Below are 23,751 nucleotides of genomic sequence, written 5' to 3' on the forward strand. Positions count from 1 at the left end.
AGTGGGGTCCTTCTCGATCAGTCCACTGGCTAAACATTCTTTCACTGGCGAGCGGTATTTTCGCGTTTTTCATGTGGTTGTCGGGGTAATTTTGAGCTCTTAAGTTTTTCTTTTTTGTTCTCTCTGCCATCAACTGCTTGGATTTGTTTCTCCTTTGTTCGTTTTGGGTCTGCATGTTTTCTCAATAGTAGCGTCCTTCTCAATCAATCTGTCGACTGAACATTCTCTCACCAAGGAGCGCCTTCAGACTCTTCCTTTTTGGAGTGAAGTCTTCAGGGATCCAGCATTGCCGCTTATGGTGGATATTAGATGTGGTAACCCCTCCCTCTATTCAATATATCTGCAAACAGTTGCTATTCATTAATAATTCTTTCAAATTGATGATTGATACGTAAAATGTGAACATGTTAACTTCTGCATAATATTTAGAAATTGATAATTCTATTTTATAGAATTATTTTATTTTAATTTTATTATTAAATATTCGTTAAATTTTTAATTTTTAATTATAATTTAATTATTTTTTATTAAAATTTTTTAAAATAAGTTATTTTAATTTTATTATTTATAAATTTTTATATTTTTGTAAAAACTAAGAAAATTAAAATTAATTTTAAAAAGTAAGATGTTGAAAAAAATCTACTTACATACATATGTTTTCATGTTTTGATCACAACTTGCGCTGTAAAACTCCAAAAACTGTGATTCTTGAACCATTGAACTCCAAACATTGTGATTTTTAATAAATATAAAAAAAAGTAAAATTTTATTTCTATTTTAGTGAATAATTCAACAACTTATTACGTCATTTCCATTTCATTGCTCGACTCAAAAATAGTTTAGAAAAAGGATCAAAGTCCAAGTACGGGATAAAAGTTGGGGTAAGGGCCGCAGATTGCAAGAATCCCTCGATCCTTGATTGCTTTCCATCGAAGTAGTACAGTGGGGTTCCACGAGCAAGAAGCATGAAAGCAAAATGAAATGGAAATATTGACCAAATAAAACTGTGGGTTTATCAGAGCATTTCACAGCCACAAACAAAGCTCCAACTTTGGGGACATAAGATTAGCATTTCAGTAAGAAAATAATATACATATTTAAATTTTGGGGTGTGCACCTGAATTTACTTGCCTTTTCAGTAACAACAAAACTCTCACAATTTCTCTCTATGCAACAACTCTTGGTTGCCAATAGAAAATGCGGCCAACAGCAACACCGTAACTATAAACCAACTAGAAAGAATAATAATAATAATAATAATAATAATAATCTAAATTTAGTTATACCTTGAGCTGTTCCTCCTGCCCCACCACTTCTTTTTCACCCTGTCAAGTGCACCTTCTTCATTCCCCAGTTTATTCAGTATCACTTTTGTTTCTCGTAATCTTGAAGCGTAATCCTTCTTCCATGTTTCAAACATCTGCTTCAACCTTCTAAGCTCACGATCCGGGTTCAGGCTTGCTTCAACCTGACCTGATTTCACCTCCACCAAGAACTTGGCATCATCACCAAAAACTATACTCCTCTGCTCAAATTCCTCCGCCAACCGGCTTATAACACTCAACCCTGCACTCATTGGTCTCAACCCGTTGCTCTCAGGGCCCTTATGGTTACTTCCTGTATCCCAGCTATACTCTCTATCATCACTTGCATTAACTGATGCATCTGAATTTCTCTCTGACTCATCAACTGCTAGGCTCTTCTTTGCAATGGAGAGGCTGGATTGGAGTGACCTCATTTGTTTTTGCCATACCTCTTCCATGGACTTCATCTTTAGCTCATACTCGGACCAACGGCTTTCGTATTGTTGGAGCCGTTGGTGGAGGATGTCATTTTCCTCTTCCTTCTCCCTCAGAGCAGCCTCAGCTTTAAGAACTCGCCGCTGTAGTTCAGCCAGAAATGATGACTTGACAAGCACCTCATCTGATTCATTTGCCTGTATCAGAATTTATAATTATTTAGTGTCTCCAATGCAAATAATATAGTATGGATGAATGCACATATCTTCTAAGCAAAAGTTACAACTGATTAAAGCAATCATTCACAACTTATAGAGACTGAATTAGAATTACAATCAGAGAAATACTGAAACTTTTAGACTGCGCATAACAATAAAAACAAAAATAGGCATCATAGAACATTGATATGCAAAATATTGGGATGAACGTTTTTTATGATATTTTTTAGCAAGATTGGACATATACTTTTAGAGCAGTGTGAGTGACTAAAAAGTTTGTAGCGAGGAGACAGAAATTCAAAGCCAAATTTTAGAAGTGTTGGTATTCAATAGCCCCTCCAGCATCATAATAAACTACTGAGTACTGATCGAAGATGTATCATTACAAAAGAAAATGAATGTTTAACATCATTCCCCAAATAAAGTAATAGGGGAATGCTATTTGTTAAACATTAACACAGAATTACATGAAAGATTGAACCATAAGCAAAATTTGTTAACAGTTAAATACAATAGGATAGTCATTGTACCTTGCAGCCCCCAGATGTCAGTAATCCTATATCTCCAGAGCATCTTCTAACCAACCAGCCACGAATAACTGCAGCATAGACATTATCATCAAATTATACAGAATTTTCAGTGACATGATTCTCAATCACTGACTTTACAGAAGAAAAATGCCTAACCTAAACCTGTTTTGTCATATATCTTTCAAGTTTTGGCAGGCAAAATCAAATTTGTCAAATCCACTCACAGAGGGCATTCGATGTAAAAATATTTAATTTACTTAAATGTTTTCCAACCATTTAATGTTTTTGAATATCCTTTTTAAATTTCTAGGGACTTAAATGTTTTCCAACCATTCTTTATAACATTCCTCAGGAGTTATATTAAAAATGCACTTTGATGTATTAGAATATCTAACATAACAAACTGGCAGTTGAAATACAGACACATATTTATCCTCAAATTACCTGACCATGGCAGTCAGAAGCCCAAGCCATTTTCAATTATTTTGAACTCAAGTTTCAAGAAACCACAAAGAGACATTATATTGCTTTGCACTTTTATACTTAAAACTCAAGGGAAAAAAAAAGACCTAAATACCTGATTGTATCACAATTGATGCATGACTAATGTTCTTGAACTTTTTCCTCGCATTCCTGCTTTTAATCTGCTTTTGTATAACAACAGCAGCTCTATGTCTCTGCAGTAAGACAGCATATTCTTTCCTGGTTTTCTCTCCTTTGACAACTGTAGTAAGAGATACAGAAAAATCAGGTCTTTAAGAGTTTCTTATTTTGCTTAAATATAATTTCAAAGCAATTAAAATACAGAAAATTTGAATACATGACTGAAGGGTAGCAATTCCTCTTTGAAGCTCCTTAAAGTAGCAGCGAGCTTGGTGCCCTCTGAAGCAGCTTTGAACACGTAAAATGCCATGAAGAGTATGATTTCTTGTATCCTCAAGAACACCAATCTGCATTGATTATTAATCTTACATGAGTTCATCAAGATCAAGAAAAGATACATGTTGCAGGGAACTTTCAATGTTGATTATCAAGACATATAATAACAGCGTTATACAGTTTATAAAATCTCCTCAAGAACCTCAATCTGCCCAGGTGTCCTTGTTATATCAACTTAATTCAAGGTTATGATGTAGATAGATGTTCCTAAGCATTTCAATTTCCAATTGCTAGTATTGATAGCAATGTTTTCAAAATTGACCTGCCTTCAAATCATTCAAGCCAAGAGTTACAAGGCCAGGGTGTTGGAATTGAGGTCAACTCAAGAGTAAGGAAATGAATGTATTTATATCTATTAAAAAAGTACATATTATGCTTAGTATAATCTTCTTCTTTCGCATGAAAATGTTTCAACTAAGAACTCATGTTAACAGGGTAACAAATTAATTATTCTAGTGCATTATAGATTCTCTTCCAAGCATCTGTTTTTAGTAAAATGAAAAATAACCTATAATGTTTCAAGGATTTTGGGCAAAGATGCTTCAGGGGTAGCCTGGTCTGGGGTAAGACCTGGTTCCTGGGTTTCTGACTTTCTGGTTAAACTAGCAGGTCTGACTGCAATGATTAGTAGTAAATGAATAAATGTAATCAATTATAAGCAGAAACTATCTGGATACATCCAACTAACCCCACTCCTTCCCTTCCATTTTTCCCAAAATAGCCCCACAAAAGAGAAGGAAGGGGGGAGGCAAAAACCAAATAAAAAAAAAAAAAGAGGGTAAACAACACAGAATGAGCCAATCATAATTCTTTTATTATACCTGCCCAGTACGGAAAAACAATTTTGTGTAGCCCACTTGATACATCTCAGGCAAAATGTTGAATTGATGAAGAATTGCAACTGAAACACTAAGTGGATCTTGCGAGGCAACGTTTTCCAGTAGAAGAAAACCATACCTGAGGAAAGATAAAAAACAAACCAACACCACCAGCCATAAACACCCAAAATCCAAAAAAAAAATTGGAGAAAGAATCAGATACTTGACAAATATGTATGAACTCTCAAAACTGTGTAGAAAGATAAAAAGAAAAGGAAAATGGTCCTCCCTTTGACAAAGAGAAAAGGGTTTCCTCTTCTTTACCTTCTGGCAAACTTCTGGTGAGACATTCTGGTAGGAAAGCCAGATCGTGATATACGAACAACCTCTAGAACTCCACAACATCTCAGCTGCTGCAAAACGAGTCCTTGCTCATATGATCCAGGAGATTGAGAGTTGTTAGGCTTTATACAACGTATGAAATGTGGAGTAGTGCTCTCTAGACGTTGCATTAGTTGGAAGAGTTGACCCTAAATTATAGTAACACAATAAGAGGAATAGAGGATAAATTAACTATAACCTTCAAAAAAGAGTTCTACTCGAAAAGCCATAGACTTTACAAACTATAAACAGTTAAACACTATGATTTCCTAAAGGATAGTTATCTAGTTTCTTTCATTCTCCTCGAAAAATGTCCTACATTAACACAGAAGTTGAATTACTTTTATATGCCAAACATGAAAAAATTTGGATCATTATTTCATCTGAGAATATAGTATGTTCAGTGAAAATAATATTAAAACAAATAATGTAAGAGAAACAGTAATCTGAACCATAGCATGGCAACCTCCTCGGTTATTAGTCTTAAATACATCAGTCACTGGGATTGCTATGCCTCCGGTCCATGGATACAGATTGCCATAAAGGGGAAAAATCAAATTAAGGCACATAAAGGGGAAAACTCAAATCAAACACAAGTGTTAGAAGACTCGCAACAGATTGCCATAAAGGGGAAAAATCAAATTAAGGCACATAAAAGGGAAAAATCAAATTAAACACAAGTGTTAGAAGACTCGCAACTTTTAAAACCATGCATGCCTTGCCTCCAATGAACACTAAAAGTGGACCTCATACTAATAATGAAACAATCATAATTGCCAAAAGCAAAAGAACATAAGAATATAAAGAATGAAACTAGTCTTTCCATTACTGAGGAAAACCAGAATTACATGATTCATGTTTTAGTTGAAAAGGTTGTAAATACAGCACAGTAAACGGTGGATCAAGAGATTTAAATCTAGGCCAGATCAACCAGATGTAAGAATCACAAAGGAGACGATGGACCACCCACCTTGACTTGATCAATATTTCCTTTCACGCAGCCTAAGAAATTGACACAAAACTAAAGGAGGACAAAAGAAACTTCAAGTATAAGACAAAAAATGGCCTATTTTAGCTTAAGACATGTATGAACCTCGTACCCTTGAGCAACAAGCAACAACTTTTGCAAAAGCATCAAAAAATATCATAAGATGTCAAGCAATGGATCAATAGACACACAAATAGAAGTTAAAAACTATCTGGTGCCCTCTATAAAATAGTAAGAATGAGAAAATACAAAATTATTAGCATGTTCAAACTTGTGCACGCAATTTCATAGAAGCTTCTTTCACATATTCATATTTATAATACTGAAGCTAGGGAACACTTGAAATTTGGAAAGGACTTCACCTTAAATTTTGTTGCAACGCTTAGCTTTTGCGAATCTGCACCACCAGCTTTATGTAAAGGACCAACCACAGGCTTCTCAGATTGGTTAAGCATATTTGATGCAAATGTCTGAGGAAGGTGGCATGAGCACGAGGACAGCAGTTGAATTGAATCCAGGTGCAGTAAGTCCCTGTTCTTCTCTAGAAATCCAGTTGTGTCATATGTAACCTGAGTTGGGGACCAAGCAGAACTGTCAAATTGTCAGGTTGCAAGAATAAATAAAAACCGAAAGTGACACAACTTTCTTCCACTGCCAATACTTTCAACAATGAAAAATAGGAGGTGCAGGCAAGCACCTTGAAACACAACAAAGGAAACTGCAATTGACAACAAATGAATCAGAAAGGTATATACCTCTCCTGCAAAATGAGAGACAGTGAAAGCTTTTTCTCGCTCTCCCCTAAAACAAGGATTAGAATTTAGATGCTGCTTGAGCTTGTTGGCAAATGTGAAATCACTGCCATTTGGAAAAGTGGACTCCTCATCTAACAGAGACAATAATCCCAAAGGTTTCTGCATAAAACTAAGAAAATATCAGTAATAGAGGCAAAGAAGCACATTCTATTCATTGATGCTGCAAAGAATTAAAGATATCAGTAGCAGAGGCAGGCATCAAATTTTGGTTAAATTATTTTTGTCATTCTTAAAATTTCTACCTTCAACTCCTTCCAAAAGATGGGGAAAGTTAAATTAAAAAAAACAGGAATCCAATATACATGCTTAGCATATTAATAACATAATATACACAAGATATGCATGTACATTCTTTGATCTAATGCCAAAGAAAATGTAAACAAGAATTACAATTTGGTAGGGAAAAATGAAAAGAAGCTTCCAAAACCCAATGCAATATGAATAATTTGAGATGCTATCAGAGAAAAAGAATGTCTTAGTATATCATGCATAAGATGCAAAAGCAACTTTTGTTGAACCAAATGACAGGAGTGGAGAAAAATACCATGTAAGCTAATTTTTCATTTTAAAATTCTAAGATAACTCATCCTTTTTTACGCAATTAAACTTGAAAGGTTATGAGCCATGACAAACAACAAGATCAGAATAACATCAAAGCACGACAAGCCCTAGAGGATCTTGCAGTAACGACATTATCTCTTATACCAAGAACAAAGAAGGAAAGCATATTGTGAAGCTGAAGCATAAAAAATGAACTCCTTACCTTTTCAAAAAGATTAAGACAATCTTGGTTGTCATCAAAATCAACTTTCGCCCAGTCAATGCCATCTTGGATATATTCCTGGAAGGGCGAAAAAAAGGATCAAGAATCATAGTGAAATTCACACGTCTTGTTTGAATGAAATTACATTATTCTCAAACAACACTTATTGACCAGAGCCAATGCAAAGCAATATATTATTATCTTTTAATAAAAAGATTTATTCAAGAGTTAAAACTTTTCTTGAGCAAAAGATGTTTCAGCATTCTTCATTAGTTCGTGATGAAGAAAGTTTATGAAATCCACCACTTTGACTGCATATTTCAATCATCATTAATTATCCAAAAAGGTAGTTTCAATCATCATCACTGAAGATTCAATGATTCATTACTACGATAACTCTTCCCTGCCAAAGAATGTAAAGCTTATGGTATGAAAGAGGTTATTTGCAAGGAAAAACGTAAAATGTAACAACACATTATCAATAGCAGAGTTTTGAGCTTCTTGTGTCCAAAAGTGGGAAAACTGTAATTTTAGTCATTACTTCAGAGTAATTCATATTATTTTGAAGCTGCTGTTGCACATTATTTGTAATTCATATTATTTTGAAGCTGCTATTGCACATTATTTACGCAGTGCAAAACATACCAGCTCTAAATGGTTGAAGAAATAAATTAAGTTCTGGTAATGTTATATAAGTGCCATGATAATTCAGATCAATAACTTTAAAATCTTAATTTAATCATATAATACAGAAAATACAAGGTACCTCCTGCTCCAACTTGAATAAATGACGATTAAAATGCTGCTGCAATCTCTCATTTGCATAATTAATGCAGAACTGCTCAAAACTATTTCTCTGTAAAAGGAAATCACGTTGAATGAACAACTAAACAAAGGTCAATTTGGACATACATAGAGCCACAGAGAGCAAGAGAAAGAGAGAGATAAGAGAGTCAAAGTATTACTGAAACATACATCAAATGATTCAAAGCCATAAATATCAAGAATGCTGATAGATCTGCCAGTTCGCCTCTTCCCAACAGCAAGTGATTTGTTAATTTGTTCTACCAGCCACTCAAACAAACAAGCATAAATTGATTTTGCCAAGGCATCTCTTGTGTCAATTGCCTGAAAATTAAAGAATGTGTTGATTATAAATGTCAGAAAGTCTTAATATTTGAATATAAATAAAATCACTTCCAACTGTAACTGGATAGACTCTAGGACAATCATCAGTCAGACAGAGGTTCATAAACTAACAATGGAGGTCAGAATCCCAAATAGTTTCAACTTTTGACACCACATTACGATGTAGAAGCAAGCAGTTTAGAAATTTAGCGAAAATGAAGTGTCATGTATGAAACACACAGCCAAATATAATAATGATATAATTTAACTCATTCTGTAGAAATGAAAGAAAGTGAGTAAACTCTAGCAATTATAAATTCCATGCTTATTTTCGATATGCAAGGGCAGCAGTACTGTGAACCCAATCATATTTGGTTCTCTAATTTGATTCTTCAAAAACATGACAGAGCAATCAATCCCTGTTAATTCCCATAATTATGGCATTAATTAAGTGATTTCCCTCAATGACAAGGAGATTTGGACATAAAGTCACATAGAATGAGAACAATATTTGGTATCAAAGCAACTCTAGCCTTCTTCCAGCCAGCTTCAATAAACAGACAAGTCTTCAAATGAGACACATGAAAGCCATGAGTTAAAAAGAGAGCATGTCACAGAAATGTTATTGAAACGATAAGCATGGAAAAATGTTTTATCCGTAGAAACCATCTTTGACATGCTCTACCTTAAACTGAGATCGAATGCTTACGACTCTTATGACCTACCAACAAAATATAGTATTTCTACACAGAAGGATTGTTACCTGTGATAGTGTTAGTTTTTGGACAATATTATCATTACCAACTCTCATTTTGCGAATTGATAAAGCCAGATTAAGCTCCGCATTGTCACATCCAATCAACTTAGCAACATTGATTAGACCTGAAAAGTAATATTATAGCCTTCAGAGAGATCAGATGAAGCTCAAGCAAACACAACATGAATAAAATAATGAAGACAACCATTTTTGTAGCAAAAACATTGACATATCAGACCAATGGACAAAATGAAAGAAGGCATATCAGCAGCGCTAAAAAGGAAGAAGAGATAAGAGGCAAAAAGCAATTGCCTATTAGAATGGAAATATAAATAAAAACTAAAAAAGAGAAAATCTAGTATACAGGACACCATATCTTGAATCTGGCACAATGTACTGCTGCCAAAAAGAGAAACCTGCCAGTAAAATCATTAAAACAACAAACAGGTGTAACAAACAAATTGGTCTCTAATACCATTTTTTAAGCATCCAACCTAAAATTAACTGGCAATAGTTAAGATACTTAAATATTAAGCCACAGCAAACTCTAAACTTAACCAATGGGGGATAACACCACTCAATGGATTTCTCCTATGTCCCCATTTCATTTTTCCCTTTCCTAGTAAAGTCTATTTTTAGGAAGGAGGAGTTTGGAGGGGAAGATAGAGGCAAGGTTGTTGGCTGAGTTTCCGAACATTTATGAAGGGTCACAGGTATAATAACAACAGTAATAAAGCTGTAAAACTTAAGAAATATTATGGCAATTCAGGTAGTAAGAGTCTTTATAGTGGTCGTCAGAAATATCTTACTTTCATCTGCCACAGCTTCAACATGGTTTTCATTATCAATGATGGTGAATGAGACATTTCCCAGCCACAGAACTGCAGCAAGCATTGCAAAGACACTCTCTTGGTCTTCTTTGCTAACATGGACAACATCCAAAGCTTCCTGAAATTAGACACATAAAAAATTACATGCCAATTACTTTCTCAGTTTTAAGTATGAATCATAACAAATTACTAAATGGATAGAAGAGACATATTCATGAAAAACAAGCAAGTACCTTAACAATGCGAAATTGTTCAGCATCATCAACCCCAGCAATAGAATAGCAATTACTCTGCTTCAAATATTTATACTCATCCACATCCATCAAATTCAGCTTCTCTGTATGCCAGAATTGAATGAAAAGAGGCAAAGAACATAATTTAGTAGGGCAAAAGATTGAACATAATTCTTCATAATATATATAATTAGGAGATTATTTCCAGAAACTAACAGCATAAAAGGGAAGATAACAACTAAGCTAGTTATCTCAAGAATACTTTTATACTATCAGATTTAGGAGAGTCAAAACCATAACACATAGATTTCCAGGCCATCATAATAGCAAACTCTAATCTGCTATTATCAAAAAGCATACCTTAAGACAAGTTCACAGATGAATAAACCATAAGCAATCTAGCAAAAAAGACCAAACTTGTATCCCTAGCAGTTGCCAACAGGAAGTTTATTTAGACCAAAAAAAAATAAAGACAGCAAGCAATCACTACCTCTAAGAGCACGAGGAGCACCAGCACAAAGCTGATAAAATATATGGTAAGACCTTTCTCCCTCTGCACATTGGACCACTCTAGACTGTTCATACAATAGACTAAATTAGCAACTCATACCTAGAAAAATAATAGATCTAATGGCACAGAAGAACAAGGTGTGTTACAAACAATTACCTTCTCTAGTAAAACTGCCCAATTATAGAGAAAAAACAAATTCAAGCTTGATGTTAGTTACAAATTTCAGGAAGAAAAACATAATATGCTCAAATAAATAAATTTTATCTCAGGATCTCAGCAGTCAAAAGAAGCTTACAAGTTTGAATCTTGGCCCCAGATATTTTTCCAGTTTCACTAAAGTGGATTTCAATCAACTTCCCCTAAGAAATATTCACCCAAATTATCAGTACTTGAAGGCCATCTCATCAAATTTCACAATTGCTAACATTCTACGCAAATTGATAAAATCAAAGAAAACCTTCGATAGCCATGAAAGAACAGGGAACTTACAAAGCGGCTGGAGTTGTCATTTCTTAACGTTTTTGCATTACCAAATGCTTCTAAGATTGGATTGGTCTTCAATATTTCATACTCTATTCCACTCCCGCCACCAAGAGCTGCCAAATATTGCATTGCTATCTTTGCTGTCTCAGTTTTTCCTGCTCCACTCTCACCACTAGACAAGAAAATGGCAACACAAGCATTACATGAATAGCCACATGCTATAAAAACAAAACAAAACTAGCTGTAATAAATCCCTGCAATGCGCTCCAATAATTATGATCAGATATTTTAGTATACAATGATTAAAAAGGTAATTTACTCAAATGAAATTTAAGGTTTACATTCCACATCACGCATGTGCCGAACTGACTTAAAGAGCACAGCTACCGAAAAGTAAATACAGGGGATGCAAGTCAGACTGTCAGAGAACAAAATATTACACATCCAAAGACAATAAAGAGTCTATGCAAAGATATATAGCACTAACCCAAAAGTAGGAAAAATAAAGAGAATCTCCTTCACAACTTACAAAAGGTTCAAAAAGGGGAACCACCCAAAAATAACATATGCCTCCATTGGTAAAATGCAACTGTAAATACTTAACTAACTTAGACTCAACCTTCAACATCATAAACATAGAGGAAGTCAAAACCGAAAGCACTGACTTAATAGACAGCAAAGTTAGAGGTAGTCCTTCAATAACTCTAGTCCCCTTTCATATCTTAATAGTTGCACATCCTAACTCAATAAAAATATTAGTAGCAGAAAGAGTTGGCATGCATGTCCCAGCATCGGACAAGCCATGAACATTTTAGTATTTGATCATCCTTGTCACCACAGAGAGCAGAGCTACACAAAAAAGCATCTTTATAGCCAAAAGAGAAACTCGTTGCTTCCATAGGCAAACTATGATATATTTATTCAACAATCATCCACAAAATGTGTTAGTAGTTTCCATTCTCAAAATACCAAATAAAGAAGACATCCATACAGTACACAGCTAAAATAAAATTGGTGGAATCCATGTAAAGAAATATACTCAGAGAAGGAAAAAGAAAGGAGAGAGAAAACCAACCTTATGATGATAGATTGATTCACTTCATCTGCAAATGAAAGCAAGAACCATATTAAAACTGTAAATCATGACACTAACAAAGTTAATAAAAAGAAAAACCAATCGAACAATGTTAAAAAACTGCACGTACCTCGTATCATTTCCCGGATGGCTGTGTCTGCAATCGCATAGACATGCGGGCTTTCGATCGATTTATTCTTGTATGCTTCAACGTAGTCATTTCCATATAAAGAAACTTCTTTAAAAGGATTGATAGCAACCAAAACTGGTCCTGCTTTTGTCTAAATTGAACATGATTATAACAATAACGACATTAGCAAAACACCTACCTTCAGGTGAAGGTTTAAAAATTGATAAAATAATTGTGAGCTCTTACGTATATCATATCTCGATTGTATCTATATTGGAGATTGAACAAAACTGAAGGCTCATTTAAATAACTAAGTTGCATGAGATCATCCACACCATCAAGGATATCAGGATTTGCAGGTATCAAACTTTCAGAATTCACCTTTAAAACCTACAATGAGGATACAAGTAAATGAATCAAATATCTACTTAACATACGAACACATACTGTTTTCTTAATATTTGCTTACTTTCCCATCAGGAAGTGAAATAACTGACTCAGTCCCTGAAGTTGACATAATCCTCCCCAGCTCCCAATTCCCATTTGGAAGTTGAAACCAAGACTGCACCTTCTGAGACAGCAAGATTAAGTAATTCAGTAGTTGAGCAAGAGAGCTACCAGAAACTTAAGACTAGATCCTGTCAAAGCCAGAAGGGCTAACCTAATATCAAACCAAGTGTCACAAATTACCTTTTTTGTAGCATAGGAAGTTATGTCACTCCACCTACGTTCGATGTTAGATTTCGAGACTGAAGGTAATGTTGCTGCAGCAGAGTCCAAGTCTTCATCACCCACAGAAGAAGGCCTCTCCTCAACCAACACAGTATTCCCACTATATGGTGAATCCTCATTGGCCTGATCAGTATCAGCAACACCATTTTCAACTCTATCAACAACCTTGCCCCCTGAATCACCATTTTCAGGGGCGCTCAAGCTTGCTACACTATTGTTTCCTGAATTTACATCCGCATATCCACTGGGAGCGGAAGTTGGAGAACCCATGAACCTAAAATCAACAGGCAAAGATTTAGTAAGCCGGTGGGAAGGAGGAACCCCAGTTTTCTGAGACATTTTCTCCTAAGTGTTTCACAACCCTGAGGTTTGAGCTTTAAGAGGAAGTATCAAATAAAGGTTGAGATCAAAAAAGCAAACTTTTTTCAGTTTTCACCAAAAGTTTTATCTAGCTTTAGTATAAGACCCCACTTGAAGACTTATCCAGGCAATGCAAATGGCGGGGACCATTGTTTAAGACACAGACCCTAGTGCTCAACAATCCTCAGTCACCATTAACAAGCTCAAGGCATAAATGGTTAAAGCTTCAACCATCACAACTAGAATTCACTTTACATTAAACAGTTTGAAACATCACAACTTCATATAAACGTTCAGCAAATTTAAAACCTCGATCTAATATAACTTAATATTTCTTCAAATCTTAAGCCAAACGTACAAGCTTCATAGAATTTCACTACCCTTTTCATAAATAGACCTTTCCATTTGGCTGATTAGAAAATACAAGAAATTATGTAAATAATCTAAAAAAACAAAGAAATAAATAACTACACAAAAATTTCAAAGTAGAACAATAGAATTGTCAAAATTAGAAACTTTTTCCTTCACCTTCCTCTATTTTCTCAGCAAACAAGCAAATAATAAGCCTAAAAACCACAAAATCTACCAAATCTAAACCGATCCAAGCAAGCCAAGTACATAACAAACAAAAAAAAGAGAGAAACGAAAGCAGGAAGATAAAAATTTCTTGACTTACCTGAAGAAAAAAAAGATAACAACTACTTCGAATCCAAGTGAGTACTTGAAAGCTTCGATCGATCTCAAAACCCTAGAAAACGTTCGAGATTCCAAATAATTAAGACTACTAAAGAAGAAGAAGATAAAAATGCCGGAAAAAGCAAAGTTTTCTCTTTTTAAGTTAAAGCCTTAAAAAGAAGCGAAGTGTATATACTGTTTCAAAAGAGTAGAATGATGGTTTAAGGGGGCTGTTTGGTTTCTGAGAAAGTGCAGAGAGGAAAAAAAAATCAAATAGAAAATTCAAAGGCGTTAGGAGAGGGATGCAGCTTTTTTGCTTGTCTCTCTGTTTTTCTCTGCTTCACACATAAAAAAGAAAATGCATATTTTTTTTTAAATATTCATGGTTTGTTTTTTATTTTTTTTTATTTTTCTTTTCCCTCAAAATTTTTGAATTTTGGAGGCTTTTAATTACCGGATACCGTCATGCCGACCGTATTCAAAAGAAGATTTTTAACGTTTTACGAATTTCAGGTAGAAAGACGATTTTGCCACTTTTTATGTTTTGAAACATTGGCGCCTTGGCCTTCAAATTGTTTTGACTATTCTTTTGAATCTTTATGTGGAAATATTCTTTGGTAAAAAAGATAGACAAGCTATTGCTCTTTCCTAATTTACCCCAAACAATAGCACATTTTACCATCCATTAATAAAACCATCATCTTGTTTTTTTTATAAATTAAATTAATTCATTATTACCTTTTGAAATAAATAAATCTATGGTACAAATCTTATAGATTATACAAATAACAAAATGTAAAGTGGACTACCATTAGTAGCAAACATCATTATATTTTCAATCTCATGATGCATATCATTCATGCATGGTGGTGGTTAGCTATTTATTACAAACATGGTAATATCTTTTTATGTGAAAATTAATATTCGGTTGGAAGTGAAGTAAAAGGAAGCTTTCCATTAAATAATTCAGAGATAATTAAGTTATCAATTGGAGATGAATCTTTATCATACTTTATAACTGCCTTCATAACACCATAAATGACCATTTTCAGCATATCGTACAAAACGTCTTCAAATATTTTAAATTTTTAAATTGAGAATTAAGTGCAAGGGCAATTTCGTCAACAGAGACGTTTGCGGCCATTTGGTTGGAACAGAGAAATCCGTGGAGGGAGTCAAAGGAAGTAGGGGCGCTTCAAACGCAACCGTTGGATTTAAAACGGTGACGGTCAGAGATGGTTCAAACGTAGTGGAAGTCTAGAGCAGGTGATTGCGGCACTCTTAAGACCTTGTCCAGAAAGCCGGCAAATGTTTCACTACTTGAGACGTAATGCATTGATACTGTCTGCTTTCTGTTGTCTAAAATTGCAAAGATTGGAATCAGATGTTTGGGACCCACGGTGTGACTTTCCATAGATCAGCCAATCACATCCCTCGATTCATGTTTCCTGTTTTCCCTTTGGCGGGTTAGGCAGAAGCAAAGTACTAACTATTGGTACACGTGGAACCCAAAAGGAAAAGAGGGAGTAAAACAAAAGGACGCATTATAGTTATAATAGGATTTAAGGAAATTAGAATGCCTTAATTTTTTTTTTCCTTTTATTTGAGGCCAATTTATTAATCCACGCATTATTCTGAAATCCCATACTTTCATTTTTTATTTCAAATAGAATGGTTATTGAATTTCACAAATAAATTGAAGTGCAATGCTGTGTTGCATTTCTTTTTTTATTTGTTTAAGAAAGGTGAGTCGCTTGAAAAGGCAAGCATGATCATTGTGTTTGTTTGAAGGACATACAAATTTTAATTTAGGATGAGCCTTACTTGACTTGAGAGAAACATGATAGGAAAACAAGATTGAAAAGCAAAGATTATATTCCCTTTGGTTTTGTCATCTTTCCTAGGTAAAGTATTTAGCACCTCCACACCTGCTGCATCTAGCGAAAAATACAAAGCAAATGCATTGATTGGAAATAAATAAGATCTAAATGCAGGTAGTGCATTAACTTTAATATTACTGACTTGAGTTCCAACAAGTATTTGGCAAAACAAGTTCTTTTTTTATTTTTTTTTTCCTTTTAGTAGTTATTGATTACTATTTGGAGCTACTTAATTGTCTTCCAAGTGTGATGAAGGTCCCCTGTCCCTGAGAAATAGCCAGCAAATTTACATGATTAGCAACAATATAACAAGAAGTAAACTTCAATTTACAATCATTTGGGACCTAACATAATAAAACCCTTAAATGTTGGATTGTTGCCATCCACTTGACGGAGACCACAAAAGAGTGGGATCGGAGGATTATGCACATCAATTATTTATTTACAAGTCATTACGTCACTTCAATAGTTATCAAAAAATGTTGATTGAATTATCAAGAAATGTTGCTTAAATTACTTCATTACAAGTCATTATGTTTGAAATTCGATTTTGAGTGCATATATATACTTTTTTCATATATCAAAACAGTTTATTGGTTTCCCTCAGAAGGAAAATTTTCAGACATGTGGTAGATTTACACAAGAAATGTGTAATTGTCTGGAAGCTGATATCTTCACTTAATGTTATCCTTAACACAATGGACCCTTTAAAAAAGAAGACATGAAACGAATGAAACCACATGGTATTTTGTCCCTGCCTGAATGATCTAATGCAGCCAATTGTCAAACAACCAAATTTTGATTGCATCAATCATGTGATGCATTTGATGGGTTTGCATATTTAGAGGAATTTAAACAGACAGCAATTTGTTTGAAACTGAGTCGTCTTTACCCAAAATGATCTCTTGTCAATAATCAAAGATCAACTGCTTTTGTTGATCAGTTTCATGCCCACTTTTTGACCTTATTAAGGATCATGTGGTTGTGGTTCATATGAAAATGCAGCCCCATGTTTGTCAAAGGCTAATCTCCTTTTAAGTTAAATATGGGGTTTAGGAATTAAGATTTTCGTTTTGGATTTACCTTTAATTAACGGTAATTAGGCAATTAGATTATGTTTTGGCCTTACTCCTTTGGAATATTTTGGAATACGGACATGCTACAATGCATAGAATCTGTGACCCAACTAGTGAGAAGTTTATAAGTAGGGAGAAGGATTAGTCAAACATTTCATTAACTAAGCAATACCAATAATTAGTCCTCGTTGAAATTTAGCAGCTAAGTGTATTTTATTGTTCAAACATAGTCATTAGGTCGGTGCATTTTTCATTGGTTTTTTTATATGCGCATCAATATAAAACTATACATTAAAACTTTGAAGAACTTGGTGCATAATCATGAATGCTTAACAATATTTTATTCTCCTTTCTGTGCTTCAAATCCAGTATAGATTACACTACAGGTAACACTGAAAGTAATGAGACGAAATCATTCATACCATGCGGATGAAACAGTGGGACTGCCTTTTTAACATGCGTGGATATTACCCAATCTCATACTTATACTTGTTCTCAGTTTGGATAATGACGCTTTCATTCGCAGAAATTCATTCAAATTTTCAATTCTTTCGTTGTCAAACTAAGTATAATTAGAATTACTCCCATAATATTTAGCATTTTAAGAAAAAAAAAATTGAACAACTGATGCTTGGATTTGACAATCCAACTTGGCATTAGGTGTAAGGTTTAAGCAGTGATTGGACTAGGGCAACAAATTAATTATTGGAGTGCAAGCAAACTGATATTCATAAGATTTGCACTAGGAAAATCTGAGGGATGCAGTGAAAGATACATGGGGATTGCCCCATGTGTTCGTAGTTTCTAAAGCAGAAAAAGTGAATATGTAACAATAATAATAATAAAAAAGATAAAAGAGAGGGTGGTAGACAAACTACCTCAATTATTAAAGGGTCTTGACTTGCAGAGCAAGTGCCCATTTGGTATATTAGAAAGAGACTTGCGAAATTGCCTTCCATTGAAACTTTGAGCAATCTTTCTTATGCTGTCACTTGGAAGCTATGAAAGATTGCACCTAGAAGAAACTATATGGGATATGGAGATATATGGCTATCTATCTAAGCTAATTCATGTATATGGCAAAAGGCAAAAGGCAAAAGGCCAAAAGGTTGTTTAGGGGTCCCCACTGGTTTCTGACCTTATAAAGTTGGTTTAGATTAAAGGTTTCTAGTAATGGGTCAGACCTAATTGCCACTGCCCCTTTATTGGCTTGGGTCCTCAGAAAGGCGGATAAAGGGTTTTCCATCCTTAGTAAGTATATTGGGCAGCTACCTCCAATTGATTCAATTTCCCTCCAGTCTGACAGCAGTCTACAATGAATAACCTGCAGACAAAATGGGAAATGCACATTATGGATCAAAGGGCAACACTGTCATCTTCTGGAAATAGAATCAATATGACTTCATTCACATTCACATTCACTTTCTTTTTCCTTTTTTCTTTTTTTTTTGATAACATCAAAGCTCTTGAGATTTCATAACCATTTTTTTTAATAAATGGATCAGCTGTGTTAAGTTACTATGATGTGGCATCCTGCTGCCAATAAAAGTTGGTGAATGCTGGGGAACCATGACAGATCACCCCCAGGACATTTACAGGTCATTTCAGGCCCTGGGAAATCAGAATATTTCGTGTCATCATAATATACGGAGATTTAGAAACTTATCTACTCCACCTTAAAATTCTTTTGCTTGACATGAACATAGGACAACATAGCTTAGACCCTGTTCTCTATTTGCTTTATTTAACAAATTTTGCGAGTAATGTTGTAGTAGGACTAATAGCACATAGGTGGGGTTGTAGGGTACGAGTCTTTCCTTTATGGAGATTTATACAGGAATAATAAGGAATGGGTATTAGAAACCAAGGCACTTGAGCAGAAGGAACATCTGTTTTTATAAATAGTTTGCCTCAGAAAATAAAATAAGTACCATCTCTTTTAAAAAGCATTAGACTATTGCCCAAAGTCCCAAACCAAGTTAGCCCAAAGCTTAAGGCCCTAGTGATAACAAAGACCATATAAAAGAGGAGAGGCCAGTGAGCCACTACTGGTTTTGATGAACATGTGGGCTTCTGACCCCCAAAAAGAAAACAACAATTGTCCTCCATAAGAGGGAGAAGAAGAGAGATTCCTCTCTTCATATTAGAGGGGGAAAAGATTCCAAGACTTTGGTTTCTGGTTCAATAGAAGGCATAGGGCGTGGCATTCTCACATTTGGTACAGAAGACCATTGATGATAACTTGTAAAGGAAGCTCTGCCTCCAAGACTCTGAGTATATGCCTGACATAGCTTGATTCTTCCCGTGATATCGATCTCCCTCCGACTTCCCCCTGGAATTATATCAAGTAGCCACAACAGGACAAACCCTAGCGTCCTATTGGTAGTTGGCATGTGATCAAACTTTGTCCTAGCCTCAAAAGCCTTTTACATGTTCAAGACACAACCTTCATCAGCCTTTTGATCAGTTCATTTGAATTCAAATCAATTGCGTAAAGAATCAAATTGATGTTTGTAGATGTGTCTATATTGTCCTAGATAAACTTTTGGGATATGGTAGGGAGAGAGAGGGAGGGGGGGGGGGGGGGGGGTGTTGGTCGGTTTGATTTAGAAGGCCTTGTAATAAAATAAATTGAAGTTGGCTTATTACTATTTGTAGCAGTTGGCAACTAAATTTGCACAAAAGAACATCCTATATAAAATTCAACTGCATTGCTTAAATGCAAAACAGGGAAAGAGACTAAAAAAACAAGACAACCGACTCTTTTTATCTGAAGAAACCCAAGGATCCCTTCTTTGGCTTTTCTTCTTGTCTCAATTAGGCCTTTTTTCCACAACATCAGCTGCCAAAAAACAGCATGCACGATGCTTGCTAATTATATGGGTGCTACGATACGTACATGAACAGAGGAATCGCCTTCTCATTCCACTCTTACTCATGGCCATAGCTCCATTATCTCTTCTTTTGCCTAACCGCTGTTTCTTCTTTTGCTTCCTCTTGCACTTTGATATGGTTCCATGTAGCCTTGGATCAACAAATGTAGTGGATCTTAGCTACGATTTTTACAACAAGAGCTGCCCCAATGTCGAGCAAATCATCCACAATGTGGTGTCTCAGAAGCTTCTAGAGGCTCCTGTTACTGCCGCTGGAGCTCTACGCATATTCTTCCATGATTGCTTCGTTGAGGTTAGTTTGTCCTGTATGCCATTCAATGTCTTCACCATCTTTTAATTAATGTAATTTATTAATGCCGATCAGCTATTCAGTGCAAATAATAACAATATGGTTAAGAACTACATTGTTACTAGATTTACTACTGCATGCTTACGGCTTAGAGAATTTTCATTTCCTTTAGTTTCAATCGAGATATCTGTGATGTGTTGCGTATTTTCATACCTATACATGACTTAGTCTAAGCAACCAGAACGGAACATCAGGCAAAGAGGAGTCTTACACTCTTACGGAGAGGGAAGTTTGCAGGCACAAATGGTGGTAGTGTATTCTATGTTTCTTGCTTTTCCTTGTGCTGTATGCGATTGCACGTGAGAGTCTGGTACCATTAGTCTATCTAAATTAACATTTTCCCTTTCCCCTGTGGTTAATTCCACTACTTTTCACCGAAAGGTATCTTTTAAAGCGAATTGGAAATAGTGCATAGAACTGCTACTTTTGCGCGCTGAACCAAAAAACAATAATATACTTCTTCACCTCATGTCAAAGTACTTTGTTTGATATTTTGGCTTCTCTTTTATATTCTGGCAAATGCTGAGAGCCTCTTAAGAGAAGTTAAGGTGTTATTTCTTTTTATATATAAAATATTTTCACATTGAATGTTGTACCTGATTGAATGCAAGATAGTAATTTCTTGAAGGTAGTAGTAGTAACTATCCTTTCAATGTTCATTACATTCTCTTTGTTTTTGGTTTATGAACTTCTGATAGATTAGATTGCGCAAATTCTTGGATTCTTTGTAAGGGTTGTGATGCATCAGTATTGATTGCGTCAAGTAAGACCAACAAGGCAGAGAGGGATTCAGAAATTAACCTATAGCTTCCAGGAGATGGTTTCGATGTGTTCTTTCGAGCTAAAAGAGCTATGGAGATGCAATGCCCTGGAGTAGTATCTTGTGCAGATGTTATGGCAATTGCCACTAGGGACTTGGTTAACCTGGTAACATTCTAATCATTTCTCATTCATAAAATCGATTTTATGGATTTAAACAACAATTGAATCAGTTTGGTATGTCCATGCATCAAATTCAATTTAGGAAAATAGTTCGCGGGCTTTGTACTGTAGATGAACTGAAGCTACTTGTCTCGAATTGCACAGGTGGGAGGCCCAAGATGGGATGTGCAAAAGGGGAGAAGAGATGGGCTGGTTTCCAAGGCTTCAAGAGTTGCTGGAAACCTCCCTCAGGCAAACAAAAAAATTCCCAGTTGATCTCACTCTTCAAGTCCAAAGGATTATCAGTACTAGACATGGTGGCTTTATCAGGAGGCCACACCATAGGCTTCTCGCATTGCATGGAGTTCATGCCAGGAATCTATAGCTACAACAAGACATTTGATATTGACCCAACCATGAACCAAGATTACGCGCTAAGTCTTCGGGGTCCATGCCCCAGGAAAAATCTGGATCCCACTGTCGTTGCACTTAATGATGTAACAACAGCATTTATCTTCGATAATGCTTATGGCGGTAATCTTCAGAAGGGACTCGGCTTGTTATCCACGGATCAAATGCTGGGTGTAGATTCGTTAACGCGACCTTATGTGAATATCATGGCTAGAGATCAACAAATTTTCTTTAATTACTTTGTCAAGGCTATGATCAAGATGAGTAGCATAGGTGTTAAGACAGGGAGTAATGGTGAGATTAGAAGTGATTGTGGTTCCTTCAATGGCTAAGATCTGTTGCTTTTCTTCCATATGTTGGCATTCTCAAATGTTTCTATCATTCTAACTATGTGCCTTTCTAGTTCTTATAATTTGCATATTGGTTTTTAGGTTCAATGGAATGTCAACTTTGGATAATGAAGTTCTACCTAAAGATTAAGATTCTCATATCTACTCCCAATATATTCCTCCCATTGGAAACAATAGAAGCTTTCCCAGTCATGGCCTACCTCTTAAGTTCATTCAAGAGACAACCTAGTCGCTATCAACAGATACAAACACAAGTAAAAAATTTTTAGTACTTCAGCCTTGTAGGTAATTGGTGGGTATATATGTTTTATTTACTTCATCGATCTGATTTCAAAATCTTCAAAACTCAATACGTACACATGGGTTAATGAGAGACAGTTGATCAAATACATGAAATATGCAAAGTAAAGCGAATGAAACCAATTGATATGAACATGACCATCCATTGTTAGTCCTAGTGGTGGTGAATAATCATGATTATTGGAGTCACAGTTGTTGATAGGAGTAGTATACACAGGCAGAAGCCACGTGAAAAATTTTACTTTCATATGGATATGGGCATTGCCATTTAGTCATGAGCAAGTTTCCAGAAAGTGTAGAAAGATGCTTGATATATCTTATAATAATCCAACAAAACAAGCAGAACTTATTCTTATCATCAGAATCTGTTTTTATCAAATTGGGAGGTGCCAGCGCTGCAGGAAATGTGGACGACTGGAGCTGCACTGCCTAGGGTTAATCCTGAGCCTGAGGCTATATAAGCAAGCAAGCCATCTATCTCCCAAGACAGGAGAGGCGAGCAACAGAGAGAGTCGTATAAACAAGGCATTTCACATTCACTCTCCCTCAAGGGCTTCGCCGGTTCGCCAACATGCCATGCATGGGCTCCATGCTGCACGGAGTGCTTGGTGAAGTCCTTGGGGCGAGTGCATATGAGACTTTGTCTTGCGCATGTTCTCATCCAGAAGACTAATGCTAACTGCAGAAGCTCTCCACCATAGCTGCATGGTTCTCTGTTCATGGAACGACTTTAAGAAAATCAATACAACATTAAATTTCATTCTGTCCTCTTTTTTTTCTTTCACCTTTAATGAGCACACAACAAACCGTCTGAGGCTTTTACTTACAATAGCATTAATATCTTTACATATATGCACGGGTAGAGCTTAAGTCATCTGTTATTCCTTTATTTTTAATTTTCTTTAATATTATATATAAAACTTGATATATAGAACATAATTATGCTTATAATTAACCTTTAATTATCCTTTTATATAAAATCCTGAATTTGTCACTACATATATGAAGTTGGTGTCAAAATCAAAATCTGCCACACCTTCATTTCTTGGCCTCCTCTAGGTGATTAACCATTTTTGGTGGCTGAACTGTATCAGAAAATAGTTTTTTTGGATTATATTATGAGACTAAAAGGGTTTGTTATTAAGATTACTATGAGATGTTTTTAAAATTATTTTTTTATTAATGATCAAAATATTACTAAATCCTTTTTTATCATTACAATTTCAAAAAATTTGTAATGTTAATTGTATTTAGGAATATTTTTGACAAATTTACTGTAAAATTTATCATGAATGATTTCATTTTGAGATTTATGATGAATAACTCACGAAAGATAGAATAATTAAGATCATAAATCATAAATAAATATGGTTGCTAGCTTGTACTTCTTACATTTGTTAGTAATTTTTATTCATTACTTAAATTCATTTAAAAAAGGGTTATGCAAATGTCCTCTTTAGTTTTT

General features: G+C 35.1%; 1 protein-coding gene and 1 pseudogene across 2 annotated transcripts; one reads left to right on the forward strand and one right to left on the reverse strand.

The window, feature by feature from the left end:
* On the reverse strand, positions 969–14,458 carry LOC18608454 (myosin-1). 2 transcript variants are annotated; one of them, XM_007043169.2, is made up of 24 exons: positions 14,107–14,458; positions 13,029–13,344; positions 12,808–12,909; positions 12,585–12,728; positions 12,339–12,489; positions 12,209–12,236; positions 11,140–11,305; positions 10,946–11,009; positions 10,807–10,820; positions 10,630–10,714; positions 10,140–10,243; positions 9,886–10,024; positions 9,083–9,201; positions 8,167–8,319; positions 7,958–8,047; positions 7,192–7,269; positions 6,369–6,527; positions 5,976–6,182; positions 4,569–4,774; positions 4,248–4,383; positions 3,308–3,437; positions 3,065–3,211; positions 2,488–2,555; positions 1,277–1,936 (listed from the first exon to the last, which is right to left on the reverse strand). In XM_007043169.2, exons 2-24 carry the CDS (start codon positions 13,338–13,340, stop codon positions 1,277–1,279), a joined length of 3,462 nt encoding a protein of 1,153 aa, XP_007043231.2. In that variant the 5' UTR covers positions 13,341–13,344; positions 14,107–14,458. The 2 variants fall into 2 exon arrangements, with proteins under 2 accessions (XP_017971224.1, XP_007043231.2); XM_018115735.1 differs by lacking the exon at positions 14,107–14,458 and having other exon boundaries at positions 969–1,936; positions 13,029–13,409.
* Positions 19,838–21,988, forward strand: LOC18608456 (annotated as a pseudogene).

Source organism: Theobroma cacao, chromosome 2 (genome assembly GCF_000208745.1).
Source record: "Theobroma cacao cultivar B97-61/B2 chromosome 2, Criollo_cocoa_genome_V2, whole genome shotgun sequence".
NCBI classification, from domain to species: domain Eukaryota; kingdom Viridiplantae; phylum Streptophyta; class Magnoliopsida; order Malvales; family Malvaceae; genus Theobroma; species Theobroma cacao.

Bases quoted from the DNA above. Each gene is read 5' to 3' on its own strand.
- LOC18608454 (XM_018115735.1), bottom strand. From the start codon at position 13,409: ATGTCTCAGAAAACTGGGGTTCCTCCTTCCCACCGGCTTACTAAATCT. The intron at 10,244-10,629 runs GTAGTGATTGCT...TCTGGCATACAG, and splicing joins TGCTCCTCGTGCTCTTAGAG to AGAAGCTGAATTTGATGGAT. The intron at 3,212-3,307 runs GTATTCAAATTT...CTCTTACTACAG, and splicing joins AATTGCTACCCTTCAGTCAT to TTGTCAAAGGAGAGAAAACC.